The sequence below is a fragment of the Podarcis cretensis genome (genome assembly GCF_951804945.1).
Source record: "Podarcis cretensis genome assembly, chromosome: 9".
NCBI lineage: Eukaryota > Metazoa > Chordata > Lepidosauria > Squamata > Lacertidae > Podarcis > Podarcis cretensis.
In genome coordinates, this window is record NC_137178.1 from 78,588,310 (window position 1) to 78,607,999 (window position 19,690).

Here is a 19,690-nt window from a genome sequence, read left to right on the forward strand (position 1 = left end):
TGTGGGTGTCCTGGCTAGCATGATAGAAGCATGTTGCTCACTGGAAGGTCTTGGGCCAGTCACCATGACTCCAACCTGCGCAGGGTTCCTGTGAGGATGTAGACTGCCTTGCTGAATTCCTTGGAGGCAAGGCTGAGATAAATGTTACCTATTCAATGTGTGTTTGTAGTGATAGAAAGCAAGAGCTTAGATATGTTTTGGGACGCCACTTGACGAGAGAGAGGATACCACAAATTTCCCCCCTGTGGTGTATAAAATGAATATAAATAAATTAAACTACCAAATTACCGGTAACAATCATCTGCATCCAGGTCAGAAACCATATATGTACAGTACATGTAGGAGAGGATCTGGAAAGCGAGTGTATTTCTTACTATGCTGTTTGCCCATCCGACTGCTTGCAGATGCCTAAGCTCCCAACTATTTTAAGTTTAAAAAGCAAAACAGCAGCCATTTCATGTAGAGTTATTTTTCTCTCTGAGATGAGCAAACTTCTATCAAGTTTTTTCAATTAGTGGCTTGAATATTAATAGGTATGGTCCAGAAGTAATCTAGCAGAATGAGGGCAATTCGCTGTTGAAACAAAATACAAATGGCATGCTAACAAGGGGCTAAAACTCCCATTGTAAACATAGTAAAAAAACCTGATGACACACAGGATTACAGTGGTACCTCGGGTTACATACGCTTCAGGTTACATGCACTTCAGGTTACAGACTCCGCTAACCCAGAAATATTACCTCTGGTTAAGAACTTTGCTTCAGGATGAGAACAGAAATTGTGCTCCAGCGGCGCAGTGGTAGCAGGAGGCCCCATTAGCTAAAGTGGTGCTTCAGGTTAAGAACAGTTTCAGGTTAAGAACAGACCTCTGGAACGAATTAAGTACTTAACCCGAGGTACCACTGTAGTTGATTTATTTAAAAAATCATATTAGACCAAAACCTTTATGAAGCCAACGAAAATGTCACAAAATATTGTGCAAGCTTCCAATGTCTCCAAAATGCTTCATCCGGTTAGGCCAGAGGTTTTCAACCTTTTTTGAGTCCATGGCTCCCTTGACCAACTATCATTCTTTCTCAAGGCACCCCTGGGTGCCACGGCACACTGGTTGAAAAGCACTGGGTTAGGCAGTAAGCAAAGCTGGAGGTGAGGAATTTGCTGGTAGGTATAGCCAGATGTGACTGCATCTGGTTAGAATCTTAAGACAGAAGAGGAAGCTGACTAACCCAGGATATCATGGCAGAAGTTTCTTTGCACAGGTGCATGCAAACACAGACAAATGGTTCTATATTATTGATAGATTTTTTTTTTAATGACGCCACATGTGAACTGAATTTTCTATTTACTTCTCTCTATAGCAGCACCTCCTTAAGAGAGGTGAACAGTGGAGTAACAAGCCATATAACATGTGAGTTACAAAACAATATTTTTAATATGGACAACCACTGTGTGCATAGAATCAATATTAGTTACACATTCTTTGTATGTGAAATGTAGAAAAAATAGAAATACAGTCAGAATTGCACAGCCTTATGACACACAAGAATTTACGCATTTTTGTGATGTGAAAGTTGAATTACTACATGATCTCCAGCTGGGTAAACCCAAAGTAGTTAGAACTGTGTCCCACTGAAATAAATGGTTCAGGCATTTTAAATCAAGTACTTCATCTAAAATAGGTTGCATGTTGAACTGTCTGAATGGTACTCTGAACACATGTACATCACAATCTGTCTTTACTAAAATAAAAGATGGATAGCTATTTTTCATTTGCTACTTTACATGTGGAACAGTAGATTGTATTTAAGTGAGAGAATGAGACTTAAAGTGCTTTATTATAGGTTTGCTTTTATTCCTAAAAAGATGTCACACACAAACATTGGCAAGAGTGACTTTCTGACATGCTTTTCTTTGGCCTTTATCACATTTGCTTCAAAGTAGCACATTTTTTACCCTCTTGGGGAAGATTTTTTTCATCAGCATATTTTGATTTTGTACAGGTTTTGCTCACTAGTGCAAAATGTAGAAACAAAACAGTAGCCGATTTTTTTTGTCAAAACTACACATTTCCTTCTTATTTAAAATTACTTTTTTTGCAACAGGCAACAGCTAAAGCAATCATTAATTTAAAGCAAGGCTTGTTATATACTTTTGAAGACCCAGGGGCTACTGAGATATTCCTCTGGGTCATGCAAATGCCATGTTTTCTCTCTCTCCAATTTTCTGTCCCTACCCCTAACACAATGAAGCTAGACAAAGGGTCGACAGCAGGTGCAGATGATAAGCTGTGGCAAGAGTGCAGTTTGTTTTCATTAAGCACATTTCGGTTTGTCTACGGGAGACTAGAAAAGCAGAGCTTTTTTCTTTAGCTCATTTCTTTTCCAAAGTGCAAGTCGTTCAAATTGTTCAATGCTCATTTCGAAGACTTCCTGGAACTGTTCAGGGGACAGGTGACGCTTGAAGAAGAAAAGAAAGAAAAAGCAGTAAAAAAAATCCTTACTTTTATGCATGTATTGTGCTAGAAATAAAAATGTGAAGTTTTGAATCAAATTCACAACATATTTCGGAAACCATTTGACCAAAATCATACATTAAAATGTCAAAGAAAATACTTCTCTATTAAATTTGTATTGCATCTTTCTGCCCGCAGCATTCAAAGCAACCAACAATCAGAATGAAAATACAGTAAGCCATAAAAAGACAAAGCAAGTAAACAGAAGGACAGGTAGATACCAATCAGGATCAGAAAATAAAATAATAAAACACCAAGTGTGGAGGCTCAAAGCCTGTCCATGGCCTCCATTACCCCATGGTATTTGGAAAAGGAAAATACTTACCAAGTGTTCCTGTTCCACATGACTTATGGAGGATATTCTAGACCGCTTAGGAGAAGACCCCTTCCCTTAATCCAGAGGCAGGGACAACTTTGGTTGCTCCAGAAGGGGAGGAACCTCTTTCCCTAACCCAACTAGAAGGATCTAGGATTCAACTCTGGATCTAGCAATCACTAACTTGCTACTTTCTGTGCCACTCACCTTCCAAATGCCACATCTGCTCAGGAAATTCCAACACATACAATTTAAAAATAAATAAATAAGTAAATGCATTCCTTACCTCCAGCCTAGTTCTGTCTACATCCTTTGGTAGCTTCACTCGAACCCTGTTTGTTACAATAAGTGTTTCATATGGATAGACCTAATGCAAAGAGAAAGTGTGACACTAGAAAGATGCATCCCTTGTGGAAATTTTTAAAAATGCAAATGGAACATATTTGTATCTATATTTGATGTATTTGATTTCAAAAGGACTAAAGGAGAAAAAAGGAATATACTGAACCTTGTTAAGAAGGGCTGATTCTCAACATTCTCTTAAGTGTTGTCAACAGCAACCCTTACCTTGTATTCTGCAAGAGACAGGGAAAAAAACGCAGGTTAGAGCAGAACTGGCTGTTGCTTATATACTACATTTTGAGAACTGGTTCAAGTATTATTTCTGTGGGAGATTTTAGCAGTCAAACCTAACAATGCATATATGCTAGTTAGTATATGAAGGGGTTAAGGACCACAGATTTCTAGATCACTAGAGTAGGCTCAGTGATGTCACACCCCCTCCTTGTCCTGAGAGCTAAGGCTTGTTTCCTGTTCCTATTTCTCTCCCTCCATCCCTCTCACTGCAAGCACTGGAGGCAGACATGCCTCAAGTTAGCTCTCTGCCTCAGACATGTGTCAGCAGCTGCTTTGCTGCATTTTTCTACCCAAGAACATTTTCCTGTATTTTATTGCTGTTGCATAAAGAAAAAGTGTGTGGCTGTGACCTTGGATTAAGCAAGTAAAGCATTTTTAAACTTACTTCAGAGTGTGGTCTGTTTCACGGAGGAGGGTAGAAGAGGTTGAATAGCCTATTCCTATGTTTCATTAATTTGCCTAATGATAAGATTTAAACTCTGCTACCGAGGCTCTTTATGTACTAGTCCCGTTGTTTTTAAAAGCAGGCACTAGCTGTTTTTCGTTTGTTAGCTAACCCACACGTGGGTCCGCAGAGTATTAAATATATCCTCTTCCCTACACCCATCAACTTCTCCCTGTCGACAGTTTACTGTGTGGAGTCAGACCATGTAGAAGCTGCAAGCTCCAAAATACAGTGGCCAAGTTACCAGCTGGGGTTCCCCTCAGATCACACAGAACCCCAACCCCTGTTTTGAAACAGTTGTACTGGTCAAGACGCTCATGTTGGTGTTTAAGGCCCTGAGAGTCATAGGCCCCAAATACCTGAAATATTGCGTCCTTCCCAAGGACCCCTCAGGTGTTAAGATTGGCAGAGGGGGGGCCTTTTGGTGATCTGCCATGCTCAGAAGCTTAGGTGGCAGTGGCAGTCTCTGTGGCAGACCCTAAACTGTGGAACTCCCTCCTCTTCTTTATGCAGTACTCATTGAATGCGAAAGACGCGAGAGATGTACATTGTCAGGACAAACCCTATTTTTGTGATTACGTTTTAAACTGTTTTTTGTTTGTTTTTTAATATACTGTTTTAGTTGTTGTAACCTACCCTGGGACCTTAGGGTGAAAGGAAAGTAAATTAAGATGATGATGATGATATAGCACTCCTTATCACACGCATCAACAAGTAATATATATTTAGTGCAGGCACTTCATATAACAACACTAACATATCCTTAATGGCTGCTATGTTGGCATGTTTTGTACAAATGGGAAAGGGTGGGCTCAAACACATTCAGTATTACCACCTAGAAGAGGGGGTTTGTGTGATGCTCACATGATGGCCCTAATGCCTGATCCAGTAGTTTTCAACCTTTTAGACCTGGGACTGGGTTTTAGCTGAAGAAGTAATTTGGAGATCCACTTCCTCATTTTTAGCTTTCATCTGTGTGACCCACGTTGGGTCAGACTAGACTGCAATTCAGTAGCAGGTTCCCAACCCACCAGCTGAAAATCAGTGAAATCTCAACCATCCCTGAGGTTGTGAAATCACTATAGCTGCACACTCCACTGACCTCTCTGACCAAACATTAAGATTATTCGTTGTAAAAGCAATTATGCTGGTAATTTGATGCTAAGTTTGCAACTCCTGCACTGATGCAAATGCATTAAATATGAAATCCATTCTACATTGTGCAAAGCAGCCTGAAGTTTGACTGTTATTAGTGGTATGCAGAGAGAGTTCTGAGGTTGCCAATTGCTCAGTTCTGGTGAGTGCCTGAAGGTTATGCAGTCTTAGCACAACTCATACAGAGAACAGCGGTTTGGCATCCCTCCCTCCCAACCCCCCCTTCCTTTGAAAGGCAGAAATGGGACAGTTTTGGGGTATACCTCTCTTTCCCCAAGTAGAATCCTGGTCGGTGTCATAGTGGGCCATATCTGCAGCCTAGGACAGAAAGAAAAACGGTGTTTTGTAAATTAATTCAATAAATAATAAAGTATAATGCCGAAAAATGCCATCTATAGCATGCACTCTTTAATATAACACTTTACCTGTGATGGGAATGTGACAAATCAGCTGCAACATGCATATGGATATGGATATGATGAAACTTTTTGAAGTGGTCTATAAATATCTATAACCACCATAAAAACAATAGCGATTTTACTAAAGCCAATTTTTAGTTTGGAATTCTTTAGGCATACGAATTATCGTGTAGCTTTATTACTGAAACTAGGTGTGGTTCAAACCTTGTATTTGAAGGTGCTGTCTTTTCTTGTTTGTTTCTTTTTCTTTTTTTTCTTGAAACGGTTGTGTGAAATATCTCTAGCAATTCTGTCCAAAGGGGCCTGTCATTAATTATTTCACTGAAGTAACAAAGCTATCAGATTGCATCTTATACACACTTAGCTAAGAGTAAGTCCCACTGAGCTTAAAAGGGCTTAATTCTAAGTAGTCATAGATATGATTTCACTGTTAATCATCTTACTGAAGTAATGCTCCATTATTTACTTTTATTAATGTCAAGCTCACATTTAAGACAATGCAATTCATTTCACTTTCTCATTTTATTTTTACATTTAGCTTGAAGGAGAGCCTATTCTAATGTTTTCTCATAAGTACAGGCAACCTCCGATTTGCGAGGGGGTTGCGTTCCAGGTCACTGTGTATGATGTGTGACGGTGGAGAGCACATAAGCTTGCGCTGCCCCGTTATGCTCCCGCCCCCTTTTCCGGTCACACAGTCAGATGTCAAACGGTTGCTGCCTGTAATTCTGCTTAAGAATTTTAGTGGGGTGATTATTTTCCTTCCTTTAAAGAAACAATGTCAAATTTACATATTATGCATCATGATAAACGCATTCATCAGATTTAAAGTGTCTCTATGTTCTTAAAAAAGAAAATAATCAGCCATGGTGGTACCACGTCAAATGGGGAGGGTTGTTTAACCCTTTCCCCCTAGTTGAGAGAGAAACAGAGAAAGGAGTAGTGGGAGAATACATCTGTTTGGAGATAGCCTTAAAGAGGAACAGAAGTCTATGGAGCTGGTAGCCAAAATTATTTACCCACAGAAAAAAATCAACTGAGTGTCATACAGAAGTAAAAATCACATTTCCCACCCGAGGACAGCTCTGAAAGTTGTGATCAAGCCACCTGACAGCTGGCCCTTTCTGCAAAAGCAGATCCAGGGCCTCTCCAGACACATGTCTTATTGCAGGCATATACAACAACAAACATTTTTAATGCAGATTTGTACTGATTTCCCCTCCTGATACATAAATGTTCTTCAATACTCTTGCAACTTTGAACTGTGCTGTCCTCCTTTGACTCCTCCCCATAGTTGTCAACTTTTCCCTTTTCTTGCGAGGAATCCTATTTGGAATAAGGGAATTTCCCTTAAAAAAGGGAAACGTTGACAGCTATGTTCCTCCCAGGCCACTGTTTACGTTCCCTCCATGTTCCCACCACTGCCTTTTCTAGCAGTGGACCCTCACCCTGCTCACACAAGCAAAGCCACTGGAACTGGAAAAAAGATCAGGCCTGCAGGAATTTTGTCTCCTTCCCCACACTTTTTATTTAAGCACAGAATGTTTGTGCTGTGCCACTGTGCCAGCACTATACTCTCACTCTTAACAGGCTGTGATTGCTGTGCTCAGTTTCACAAAAATGTCATCACCAGGAAGCGTATGTGTGAGTGGCTTCACTGAAGAACTGACTTCAATTTGGCACATTGCCGTGGTGGCAAAGGGCATCAAAGGTGACAGTAAAAAAACAACAACAGGAATATTTCTAGTGTGGAACTTTTGAGGCATTGCTACTTTTGGCATGTGACCATCCTAAAAGTTTTAGAGTCATAAATGAACTTGAATGCTAGAGCACATTTGAGCAATGCCAGGAACACAAAGAATCCTGAATACACAATTTTAAAAAGAAGTCTAGAGCCCCTGCCCCTCATCAACTGTCAGTTGGCCCAACCCACGCCTTCAAGGGGCCAGATGAAAATCAGCAAAAGGCTGAATCTGCCCTCATGCCATAGATTACTCAGCCCTTATGCCAGATCAGGCTAACAAATAGCCTGACCTGGCGCAAGCACAGGGAGCTAGATGGTTCATCAGCCTAATCACATATGACATTGTATTTGCACTTAAGACATTTTTATGTCTACCTACATGGTGTAACCCATTCTTTCCATAGTCAGGAAGAGAAGCAGATTTGGAATATGGAAATCCTACAAAAGAGACAGAAGGTATATTTTTTAAAAATGCATTGTCTGATATATGCATAGCTCAATAAGCAAGAGGTTGCCTCAATAATTTTAAGTTGTACTGTAGAAAATAGACAGGTCTCGCCAAATGTATCAGAATGGAGGCAGAATTTGCCATATCCACGCTTGAGTTTCTGTGTATAAATGCAGCTGCTTTTATGTTATACATTATTTTATAGGACAACAAGCTAACATATTTCATGAAGGATGAGCAGATATAAGAATTATATCCATTAGACTTCTTCTAGTCTGAAATTGAGGGCTGAATTTCCATAAAATGTCTGTATTATACTCAAAAATGAGGGAAAGAGCAGGGATTAAAAAAAACCCGCCAGTCTCTGCAGAGTGCCTCAACTTCTACAGAACATTTTGGAGTCATGTGGTATTTTCCAGATACTCCCTTTGATGTTCTAGGTTAGGCACATTTAGAAGTATAGAAAAACCTTTCCATATGGGTTGGCGATTGATGGCCAGTCAGTTAAACAAAATATATTTTTGATGCACTTTGAAGCTTTCACATGCATTAATTTAATCTAATTCTTGCTTGGAAATTTTGTGGGTGTGTTTATATTGTAATCTGCTCTGGCCTCTGGCAGTGAGATTAGACAGATCCCTCGCTCCACAAGAAAATAATGAGGTATGAGTGGCTCAGAGAAGACAAGTGGTACAACTGGTTCAGCTGTGAAGATTTAGAACTGAATGCAATTTCTAAGGCTAAAGGAAACACCGAACAGTATTTCAATACAGAGAAGTGTCCAGAATCAAAAGCAACTCATTGTGTGTGTTAAAGAAAATGTCAAATTTCAGTGGGTATAGATACAATTCCAGATGCAACAGAGAACAGAAAGCAGCCATCAGTGAGCATTGAGGCCTCTCATTCCAGAAGTACCTAGAGCTAAGACTTTAAGTGCTGAACAGTGTGATTACAGCTAGGATCCTGTGCACATTAAAAAATAATAATTGAAGATTTTATTGGTTTACCAAAGTACATGCCTTGTATCTTTTTTCAGGTTTAAGAATCTTTTTTGCATTTGAAGTGAAGCATTAGTGTTGTATACAGAATAAAGTTGAGGAAGAAGGAGGGGGGAAGAGGGATAGTAATACTTGGTGTGTATGTGGGGTTTTTATGTCAGCGTCACTTGGGTAGGTTCTTTTTCTATTCCTTTATTATATTTCCTAGGTAGTGAGAGAGGTTGCTGGGGGCCCAGGGAATGGTTGGTTTGCATGTGGGGAGGGGGGTTGTTGGGTCAAGTTAGCCATATTAATTTGTATGTTGTTGGTGGGTTCTTGCTGTTGTCGTGTTGGGCTGTGCATATCCTGTGCACATTTTAATTCTATATGACTCACTTCTGAATAAACAAGGGTAGAATCAGATTGCCAAATTAGTTTCAGCGGGACTTAATTAATTCTCTCTGGGTTATACCCAGAATGTTTTGATGGCAAGAGCTTCTCTGCAGATCATTTGGGATTTTATGGGAACTAGATGGCATGCTGCAAAAATATGTAAACACAACATTTATTTATTTAATTTTTAAAAAACACCCAGAAAAATACTTTCATTGGAACTAGAATTTAGTTGCATTTTAGGTAAACACTTTGAACAACTGGACCAAAGTCCACAAGACTATATTGGCAAAATAGGTCATAACATTATGTTTGCTGACTGGGAACAATTGTGGACCACAGGTATGAAATTTACGGCATGTAATGCCTTAAGAGAGAATATTATGAAAATGATTTATAGGTGGTACATGACCCCGGTCAAGCTTGCAAAAATCTATCATTTGCCTGATAATAAATGTTGGAAATGTAAAGAAACTGAGGGAACATTCTTTCACCTTTGGTGGACGTGCCCAAAGATTAAGGCTTTCTGGGAAATGATCTATAATGAACTGAAAAAGGTATTTAAGTATACCTTCTTGAAGAAACCAGAGGCCTTTCTCCTGGGCATGGTCAGCCAATTGGTGTCAAAGAAAGACAGAACATTTTTTATGTACGCAACAACAGCAACAAGAATACTCATTGCAAAACACTGGAAGTCGCAAGATTTGCCCACCCTGGAAGAATGGCAGATGCAAGTGATAGACTATATGGAGTTGGCAGAAATGACTGGCAGAATCCGAGACCTGGGAGAAGAGTCGGTGGAAGAGGACTGGAAGAAGTTTAAAGATTATTTGCAGAAGCATTGTAAAATGTTTGAATGTTAAAATGATGTTGGATTTAAAGATAATATGGCACTAGTGACACAGTTAAAAGGAATATGTAAAAATGATTAAAAAGAAAAGGGGGAAAAGACCAGAGTAATATTATGTCAAATGTATATAAAATGGCGCAAGGGGCTAAGTTATTAAGAATAGTTGAAAATTGATTTGAAAAGAGAAGAAAAATTGGAGACATAATAGGCTGAAACATATAATTATAAATGAGATCTGAAAGAGGGTAAGGATTTGCTGAACTCAATTGTGTAAAAGGGAACACAAAAAAGGGAGATGTGAGGAAGTCAAGAAAGAGGGTTCTAGAATTATGAAGTTAAAAATTGGGTTTTTTTTCCATTTTCTCTCTTTTTTTCTTTTGATGTATTTTTTGTTGTTGTATGTCTGCTTTATTTTCTATTATCTATGTATCTTTTTTGTAAAATCTTAATAAATATCATATATATATATATATATATATATATATATATATATATATGCAAAACAATGCTATTATGGGATTCAGAATGGTTCCCGCTATAGCTCTTGTCACAGGGCTGCTGGAATGGTTCTGGCTTGATTTAAGGGCCCAATTCTCCAAATTGTTAAGGTCATATTGAATCCTGATTCTGTTTTCTGCAGCATTGGCTACCCTGCCCAGTTTGGAGCCATCTGCAAATTGGATGACCATCCCCTCAATTCCTTCATCCATGTCACTTATAAAGACAATGAAGAAGAGGAGGCCCAGGACAGACCCTGCAGCACCCTTGGTGCTTTACCAATAACTCAGAAGGAGCAGCTCATAGTGTTGGGGTGCTTTTGGATCCATCTTTGTCATTAGAGCCCCTGGTGACTTCTGTGTTGAGAAGTGCCTAGTTTAGGCTGGGAAGACACTATGGCCATTTCTGGACCAGGATAGCCTTACTACTGTTGCCACATGTGCTAGTAACCTCCCAGATGGACTACTGTAATATGCTCTATGTGGGGCTGCCCCTGAGGTTGGCCCAGAAGTTGCACCTAGTAGAAAATGCAATGGCTTGAATGATCAGTGGGGCAAACTATAGGAGTTATGCCTGGTTTATATATTGGGGTGGGGGTGCAATATGGATAGCACAGATTTATAAATATGTATAACAGGGACAAGTGTTCATTCTATCTTTACTTTCCAGTAAGACACTTTGCAATGACATCTTTTAGGAAATGTTGGCAAATCTTGAAAATGCTATTAGTTAAGTGGCCGGAAGTTTTTGGACACTTGATTTCATGGATCACTAGTCATTATTCTTCTATATTAAATGGATCCATCTATCGATAAACGGACGGTTAAGGGTGTGCAAACACTGTGCCTTCTCTGCCAGTATTAATGCAATATATGGTGGCTGTTCCAGTGCCAACGCATTAGTTTGAGCCCATGCCTCAATAAAATACACAGCTTTCAGCTGTCTTTTTACAGACCACCGAGGTGCCTTCTAGATATTTTGGACTCCAATCCCCATCAATCTCAGTGATTACGCGAGGTCTACTCCAACAATAGCTTGAAGGCACCAGGTTGCAGAGGGCTGCCATACAGACCCTCCTAAGTCTCACGCCCTATGTCTTTGGCTGAATGTTGATGGGAGATCTGAAACCTCCCACCATGTGCTTTCCATTGCACTTTTTAAGTGACTGTGAATACAGGTGAAACAGCTGAAGTTCAATGCCATCACTTGTAAGTTAAATACAGCTGTTTCTGGTGAAAAACTCCCTGCCCCACTACAGCTGTGTTAATGCAATAATCTCAGTAACTGTCACCAACCTGCTTCAGTAAAAGGTTAAAGATGTGCCCACTGGTCATATATTTTTGTATCTCATTGCTATTCAACTCCCACCTTACAATTTTCTTACGATTTCACTTCATGGAACTGATGAAGTAGGCTTGAGCAACAAGCAATTATAAATGTGCCAGTCGTTAATGTGCCACATGACTCTTTTGATTGTGTTAATCAGGTCTCCGTCAATTTACTTTACCAGATACGAAGGGGGTGGGAACTTCCAGTACTTACGTAAGTAGGTACTGTTTGCGTTACTGTGCAAACGCTGAAGCTCTCTGTCGGTTCCAGGACTTTGTGGGAGTGACTGAGTATCCAGATCTGGAGAGTTAGTTCTGGCATCCACCTCCCCTTTCAAAGTCAGCCAACTTGATTTTAGCTGAGAAGAACAAATCCCAGCATTAAAATGAGACGCTTTCCCGAAAATTCATATAGGGAGGAATTGACCATGTGAAAGATGAAAGTAAAATCAAGTTTTATCATTATTTTGAAACCATTTGTATCAGCAACAAAGTATTTCAGATGTTAAGAAGGATGGATTTCCTGTTGCTCACTTACCGCTTTTCAATTTCAGTAAGATTTCAGGCTATATGAATATGAGCAACCTACCAAAAGAGGAAGTAAGGAGTAGCAAATCTGACAAGCTGCCTTCATGCCGGGGTGTGTGTGTGTGTGTCGGGGTTTAACATGCCTTAAACCAACACCAGCAGCATGCAAGGCCCATTTACACAGCTGACTCTGAATGTTTTTTTGCGAAGATAAAATGCTTCCTCCCTCCCAGTCCAGGTGCTCAAAAAATCTGACCAGTCTTACAAGCAGCACTGTCATTCAGTTTAAAAAAAATCATTTATCAGAGGTTTCAGTGATTATTCAATTATTTTGTACATGCATAAAATCAGGTGATGAAAAATGAATTATTCAGAGCAAGCACTCTTGGTATCATGGCACCCTCCGCACTGTGAGGTCAAGCACCTTTAATATTTGCATGAAATGAAAGATTATGCATTGACCCCCTGTAATTTACCCCAGGCAACTACACTGTTATATGATGGCTAATAAATTACCTATGTAGCTAGATCAAAGGTCTAGCCACACCAGTGGCCTAAAAAATCAAGTCCTGGAAATGATGAGGGGCAAGATGCCGGAGAGTCTCCTTACTGTGGTGTGGAATCATTTAGTGCCAAAGTGCCTATCTGGGTTCTTCTTAAGAATACGGAGCAATAAAACAAACTGAAATCTCACTGCAGTGTTTTGTGTAAACTGAGTGTCAATCTGTGTGAGATAACGAAGCTGTTGTCTTGATTTCAAGTTGGTGGATGAGTTTCTCACCTTCTGCTCACCCAGGAAAGAGAAAGAGATCCTGCTCCCTGTCCCTGTCTTCTGGCAAGTGCTGGTGACTCTGAAGAGGGGTGAGGAGCCAACCTTTCACCTCATGTCAGGCTGGGACATGCACAGAAGTGGCAAAAGGAAATCTCAGAGCTTCTGGGTGCTGCCCAGCCCAGCGTGAGGCCGACTTTTACCCTCAGAGGAAGCACAGCATAGCTTGCTCATCTTGTGCTGTGCCAGGGGGAACTCAAAAACAGTAAGCATTTGTCTTGAGTCTCTCCCCCCCCCCCAAACATATACCAACTTGACTTGATGACATGAATAAATGTGTCTGGTTTGTGAAGTCTGGTGCAACTGCCTGAAGAGCAGAGCAAGGGAGCTTTCAATACCTCTGAGCTTGACTTGCTGCATCGAAGATAATGCCTGGTTCATTTAGGACATTAATTTTAATTAACTGGTTTGTTTAATGAAGCAGCCCTACTTATAAGGTATCTGGGTGTGGTGACATTACCACCTAATATCACTAATAAATTTTGAAAGTTTTCCTCAAAGTGTCTTACCAGTTTTTCATTTTCTATGCCTGCCTGCCTACCTATATGAATCTACACCCCGACACCTTGGCTGACACAAAATGCAAAAGGAGATACTGGGTCAGCCACATTGTTATACTGACACCAGCCAGGATAAAATGCCACCTTCTGGATCATGCAACATACTCTTCGCTGGGTGATGTGCTGATAGGACAATTGTGTGGATGTTCCGCAAGTGGAACAAGTTCCATGTGAGCTATACTTCTAGGAATCTGTTTAATTCTTGAACCAGACACTCAAAAATTTATTTGGACTTGAAAAAAGCTATAGTGCAAAAATGTGGAGAGCTTCACCAAGGGCTTCATTATTATAATTTGTATTTCTTTCCATTGCTAATAGTTTTCATAGCCCAGATTCATTAACACTGGGTGTTATTTTGGGCTGTGGTCAGAAATCTTTGGAACCACTTCAATGGAGCAGTTCTGCTGATTTCAGTTAGACCATTCTGCTGGATGCGATTCTATTGATCACAGATATTTAATTAAATTTCTTGCCACTTCAAAGCAAACAATAAAACAAAAAGATCAGGAGGGTATATTGCTTTTTAAGCACCATTTCAAAAACTGTCCTCATGCAGTAGGAAACTATCATTCTGATGCCTTCAAAATTTACCTTCCTGCTGTCTTGATCACAACTACTGCTGTCATCATCTGATTTTCTTGATGCTAGACAATAAAAAGAATTTCCAGAGTAAAAATAGCATTTTGGTTTGTTTGTTTTTAAAAGTGTATTCTGCAAACAACAACAGCTTATATAAACAAACCTGCAAAAAGAGGGTTATGAAATGCTACATTTGTCAGTAATTATGAAATTAATATAAGGGCCGGTATACTAGCAAGCATCCAAGCCTTGTGTTATAGAGATGGGGGAGACATCCATGGCTAAATAAACTGAGCTACTTCCCCCCATTGGAAAGAAGCTTGGCTTATTCATGAGTCACAACCAAATTCACCCTTCATACCACCATATCCCCCAATTCTCTTCCATGTACCCAGTCCCTCCCCAAGCACTTCATCTGTTTCCATTTGCAGCCAAAGCTAGACAGTTGGCTTACACTGGGTAACATCTAGAAATAAATGAAGTATGTGTAGCATAAATTAAACAATTGTTTCACTTTTCCCACTTCACCAAGTGGCAGGAATCTCAAGGTGGCTTCCCTGTTGATTATTGGAGGCTTGTGGTACCTTTTGGAATAAACCACTATTTAGAAATGTACAGTGGGAAAATCGAAACTAGAAACAGAATTGTTAGAACCCAAAACTAAGATTTTGTCAAAGATGTATAACTTGCCCCTGAAATGGAACACGCAGGACGAAACGGTGAAGTCTGCTATGATTAAATGGGCAACAGGATGTTGGACATAATATTATGTTTGCTGACTGGGAACAGTTATGGACCACCGGTTTGAAATTTACGGCATGTAATGCCTTAAGAGAGAATATTATGAAAATGATATACAGGTGGTACATGACCCCAGTTAAGCTTGCAAAGATTTACCATTTGCCCGACAATAAATGTTGGAAATGTAAAGAGACTGAAGGTACATTCTTTCACCTTTGGTGGACGTGCCCAAGGATTAAGGCTTTCTGGGAAATGATTTATAACGAAATGAAAAAGGTATTTAAGTATACCTTCTTGAAGAAACCAGAGGCCTTTCTCCTGGGCATGGTTGGCCAATTGGTGCCTAAGAAGGATAGAACTTTTTTTATGTATGCTACAACAGCAGCAAGAATACTGATTGCAAAATATTGGAAGACACAAGATCTACCCACTCTGGAAGAATGGCAGATGAAGATGATTGACTACATGGGACTGGCAGAAATGACTGGCAGAATCCGAAACCAGGGAAAAGAGTCGGCGGAAGAAGATTGGAAGAAATTTAAAGACTATCTACAGAAATATTGTAAAATTAAGGAATGTTAGAATGATGTTGGACAGAAACTAAGTGGTTACCAGCTGTAACGTAAAGGTTGAGTAATAAGTTAAAATAAGTCATAACAAGTTATAATAAGGATTTGCTGAGTTAAGAATTTGAACTGGAATACAAAAGGGGGAGGTGAGAGGAGGTCTGGGAAATAAGTTAATGGAAATAAGCAATGAAAATTACATTTGTTTTTGTTTTTTAGGTTTTTTATGTATTTTTGTTAATTTTTGGTGTATTTTTGTTTTTTGTTTGTTCTCTTGTATTAATTTGGAAAACCTAATAAATATTTATATAAAAAAAAAATAGAAATGTACAGTTTGTGCAGGGTGGGGTGGGGAAGAGGAGAGAAAACAGACAAATCCTATCCATTAAAAACAAAGCAGCTGTTTTTCAGGAGCCAGGATGTAGCTGGAGAATGCAAACCTAAGTGTGGTTTCTAATGGCAGTCAAGGCTTAAAATCATGCCTTTCCAGCTCTCAGCTGCATATTGTAGGTGTAAATTGCATATATGTGGAAACAGGGAAATCTCCCAGGAGATGTATGCTTATACATAGCCTAAATGGAGCACATCAGACTTGCTGAACTTAATGGGACTACTTGTGAATAAATATGCACAGTTGCACATCTCCATGCTAAAAGACACATGAAACATGGTATCTTTTTCTATCATATCTTTCTAGTCATTCTATAGGAAATCTGTTGCTATGGCCACAAACTTATTTTTTGTTAGGTGGACCAGTATTCATAATCTCATCAGAGTTAACCTCATAAATAACACTGTGGAGCACATGGTGAGGAAAGTCTTGCAGTGTTTTATCCCCACAAATCAATCGCATAAATATCAGTAAGTTTAAAGTCCTCCCTGAATCAGCGTTAGATCTAATGGAATAATTGTCCAGTCCATGTTGCAGCTTTACTGTGGAAGTAATTCCACATTAAACAACACAGACAAGTCTCTTTGTACAACACAATAGCTGAAATGCTTGGAAAATTCAGCTTAGCAGGAAATAATTCCTGGAAATGCCACATGACTGGAACAAATGGTTATTTTTGTGACACCAGGAGCTGGAACTAACCAAAACAAATTGAGAATCTAGCATATGGCTTATCTTAAGCTTTAAATTCGGCACAAAAGAATTAAGCAGAACTCTCATCTCAAGGTGAAATCATTCCTGCCCCCACTCTTAATGCAACAGGAGATGAACTCCTATGGACTCCCAGGGCAGATTTTGTAGTAGAGGAAGAAAACAAAAAGCTTTATAGGTCATTTGAAAAGAGTGTCTGTGCCTCTCAACTCCACAGATAGTAAATGTTTTGAAAGACAAAGTACATTCACATGCTAAATTCTAAACTAATTTTCACAATCCTAAAACTTGCTTAATGTAAAATAAAAGAAGGAGAGTCTTAGCTACGTAAAGCAGACCATCAATACCCAGTCTTTTGGAAGTTTCTCATTCTGGTTTTAAAATGTAGCTGCACTGTTAGTGAAATAATCTTTTTTTGCTGTCCTATTCTCCTGCCCCCAAGTTCTGTTGCAAGGTCTTTAAAGTTGGCACTGCATTTGCTAGCTTTAATTCTTAGAAGATTTGTGCAACTTGTTTTGGGATTTATTCACAACAAATGACTGTTTCCATGGATCTTTACAGAAAAATGGACTTTGTTTTCTTCAACAAGACATATTTTAGGTCTAATAGAGCTAGCTTTTCAGTTCTCTGTTTACATACAAATAACTCCATGTACTCAGTGTTCCTTTTGTGCTTTGAGACAGCCATCTGGTCTGCATATCTGGTCCTGTGAATGAATTTTCTCTCTCTAGTAAATATGGTGGTTAACTCATGTATGTAAATATGAAGCATTATTGCTATTATTTATTAAATTTATATATGACCCTTCATCCCTTGTGAGAAAGGCCAGCCGTCAGGGCTAATGAGACTTGTAGCCAAACAACATCTGGGGACCCAAGGTTGAGAAAGACTACTCTAGAGTCAATGGTCAAGGAATAAAACACAATTTTGAGGCAGCTAGAAATTGCTATCAGGTCCATCAGGGCTACAATAAATTACTGGCTTGTGTAGAACTGCTGCACTGTAGTTGAGGTTTCTCTGAAACATGCTGCTAGTTCCATCTCTGACCTCAAGACTTCAGTTCTGGCTGTTACGTGATTCTGTACCTGTTGTGTTCCCCTCTCCTTGAAATGACACTAAATCCTCTATGGGAAGGATTTAGACAGGAAAAAGTCAGAAGAGGAAGATTAAATGTTCCTACCCCAATTGTACTTTCCCAAGTAAATTAGCAGGTTCCACCCCCGATTTCCACCATGGCTGCCTTGAAATAACAGCAGGAGATACTGATGTTTACCTGAGCTCTAATTCACCGGCAACATCCTTCTCTGTTGACATGATCTGGGTTGATTCAAAACTGACAGCATGTCATAACCACAACTTTGGAAGCCTATGCCCCCAATAACTGGAATACTCAAAAGCAGATGTGATGCAATGCGATGGAAATGTCTCATAACATGTCATCTAATCCAGTTTCATAAACATACTGCAATGGATTCTTATCCTTTTATGACAATGCATGATTTAGCCATCTTGAGTGCATCCAGTTCAAATTCCCACAACTGATTAACTGTTTCTTGTGGTGACTGTCACCATTTGATGCATTGGGGGCTGAACCGCTCTTGTTCTGTGTTACAGAAAGGCAGGGTTGGTTTCAGACTTAATAATGCTTAGAGCAAACCCACAGAAATCAATGGGATCTAAGCTAGTCATTAATTTCAAGGGGTTTACTTGTTGAAGCATGATTAAGCCTGGATCCAAGCCATGAACTCTAACATAAATAATGTGTCTTCACTTCCCTCATTTTTAAAAGCTGTCTTCATTTTCCAGAGGTTTAGCAATTGCTTTGAATCTCCCCAAAATCCTTCCCTATGTCCTTCAGCCATGTGTGTGCCCTACACTTGGAATTAATATTTAGATCACACTAACCTCCTTACAGTAATTTATTGGGTGCTATAGCAAAATATATAAACACTTTTATGTCTCCAACAATAAAGCCTTGTTGGCATTCGAGAGACAATGAAGTGCGTCTCTGGGGGTGAAGTCAAAACACTCCATTGATGTGAGCTCCCCAGCATACAAGCCTGAGCAGCGGTATGGAAGTCCTGGGCTGCCCAGATTCCAAGACTCCCCTCTCTGCCTCGCAGGGGGGAAAGGAAAGCAATGCCTTTGGAAACAGGTTGGCTGCAGGAGTTGCCGGAAGGAGGCATACAAGGTGCCACCCAACTCTCCTAGGGACTCCACTCAGATCTGTGTAGGGTTTGCTCCTTAGCCTTTTCTCCTCCTGAAGATATCCCACAAAGCAGCAGAGCTTTTGCAGAGTTTTCCTCTTCCTAGATGGGCTACCTTCCTAGGTTGACAAGCCCCATCTGCCCCTCACTTCCTTTTGCAGTATGAGCAGAAGCCGCCTTCTTGACTGCTGGACCCCCTCTTGGTCTTGTCTGCTCTATCTGCTAGAGCCTGTCTTCACATGCAGGGGAACTCCCTAACTCACCAAGGGTTTGAGACCCATCAGCTTCCCCATCTGGTTTAGCTGACCAGTTGAAGCCGTTTCTCAGGGTGCAGCTGCTGTCACATGCTGACAGCTCCTAGGAGCCTCAGGTGAGAGCTGAGTGCAGGGTGGGGACCAAAGGTGGAGCATGACATGTCCCTACACCAGAGGGACTAACCATCCCCTAATGCTCCATAAACCACAGGGCAAATATCATGTAATTAGCTTTCTCTAGTATTTATTAGTTTTCAGATAACTGAACAGAAGCACAGACTTTTATTCTCTTAGCACAATACACCTGCCTTGTATATGTACGAATCCTGACAGATGGGTCACCAATGTGAATCTTCAGAATACCACATTATTATGTAAGGACAGGCTAAGAAGAAAATGGGGAGGAAGCAAACAGTGAGTTGACCTCACTGGGATGTGTGGCTTATATGCAAGATTTATCTGTGTCACACAAGGCAAAAATCTAGCATGCGGAAAAGGTGGCGAATACTGCAGAATTCAACAACTGATTAATGCATTTTGATGTTTGCCTCATAACTACAATGAACTTGCATTTTGGTAGAGAGTCTAAATATTCACTGGAGC

The 19,690-nt window shown here is 39.9% G+C and overlaps 1 protein-coding gene and 1 long non-coding RNA gene across 8 annotated transcripts in view; one reads left to right on the forward strand and one right to left on the reverse strand.

The window, feature by feature from the left end:
* Positions 1-1,828: 1,828 nt before the first annotated feature.
* The window catches only part of ABLIM2 (actin binding LIM protein family member 2), a 56,730-nt gene continuing 38,868 nt past the window's right edge, over positions 1,829-19,690 (reverse strand). For 6 of the 7 annotated variants that reach the window (XR_013842681.1, XR_013842682.1, XR_013842683.1 and 3 more), the window contains 7 exons: positions 14,230-14,282; positions 11,936-12,080; positions 7,607-7,665; positions 5,328-5,382; positions 3,337-3,403; positions 3,115-3,195; positions 1,829-2,456 (listed from right to left, as the gene is read on the reverse strand). Coding sequence is in view for 1 of the 7 variants with exons in the window: in XM_079991603.1 (XP_079847729.1) it covers positions 2,343-2,456; positions 3,115-3,195; positions 3,396-3,403; positions 5,328-5,382; positions 7,607-7,665; positions 11,936-12,080; positions 14,230-14,282 (515 nt within the window). In the remaining 6 variants the exon portion in view is untranslated. The remainder of the gene's footprint in view (positions 2,457-3,114; positions 3,196-3,336; positions 3,404-5,327; positions 5,383-7,606; positions 7,666-11,935; positions 12,081-14,229; positions 14,283-19,690) is intronic. The other variant, XM_079991603.1, reaches the window with a different exon arrangement.
* Positions 14,289-16,124, forward strand: LOC307224708. Its single transcript, XR_013842708.1, has 2 exons — positions 14,289-14,834; positions 15,858-16,124. It is a non-coding gene; the product is annotated as an uncharacterized lncRNA (long non-coding RNA).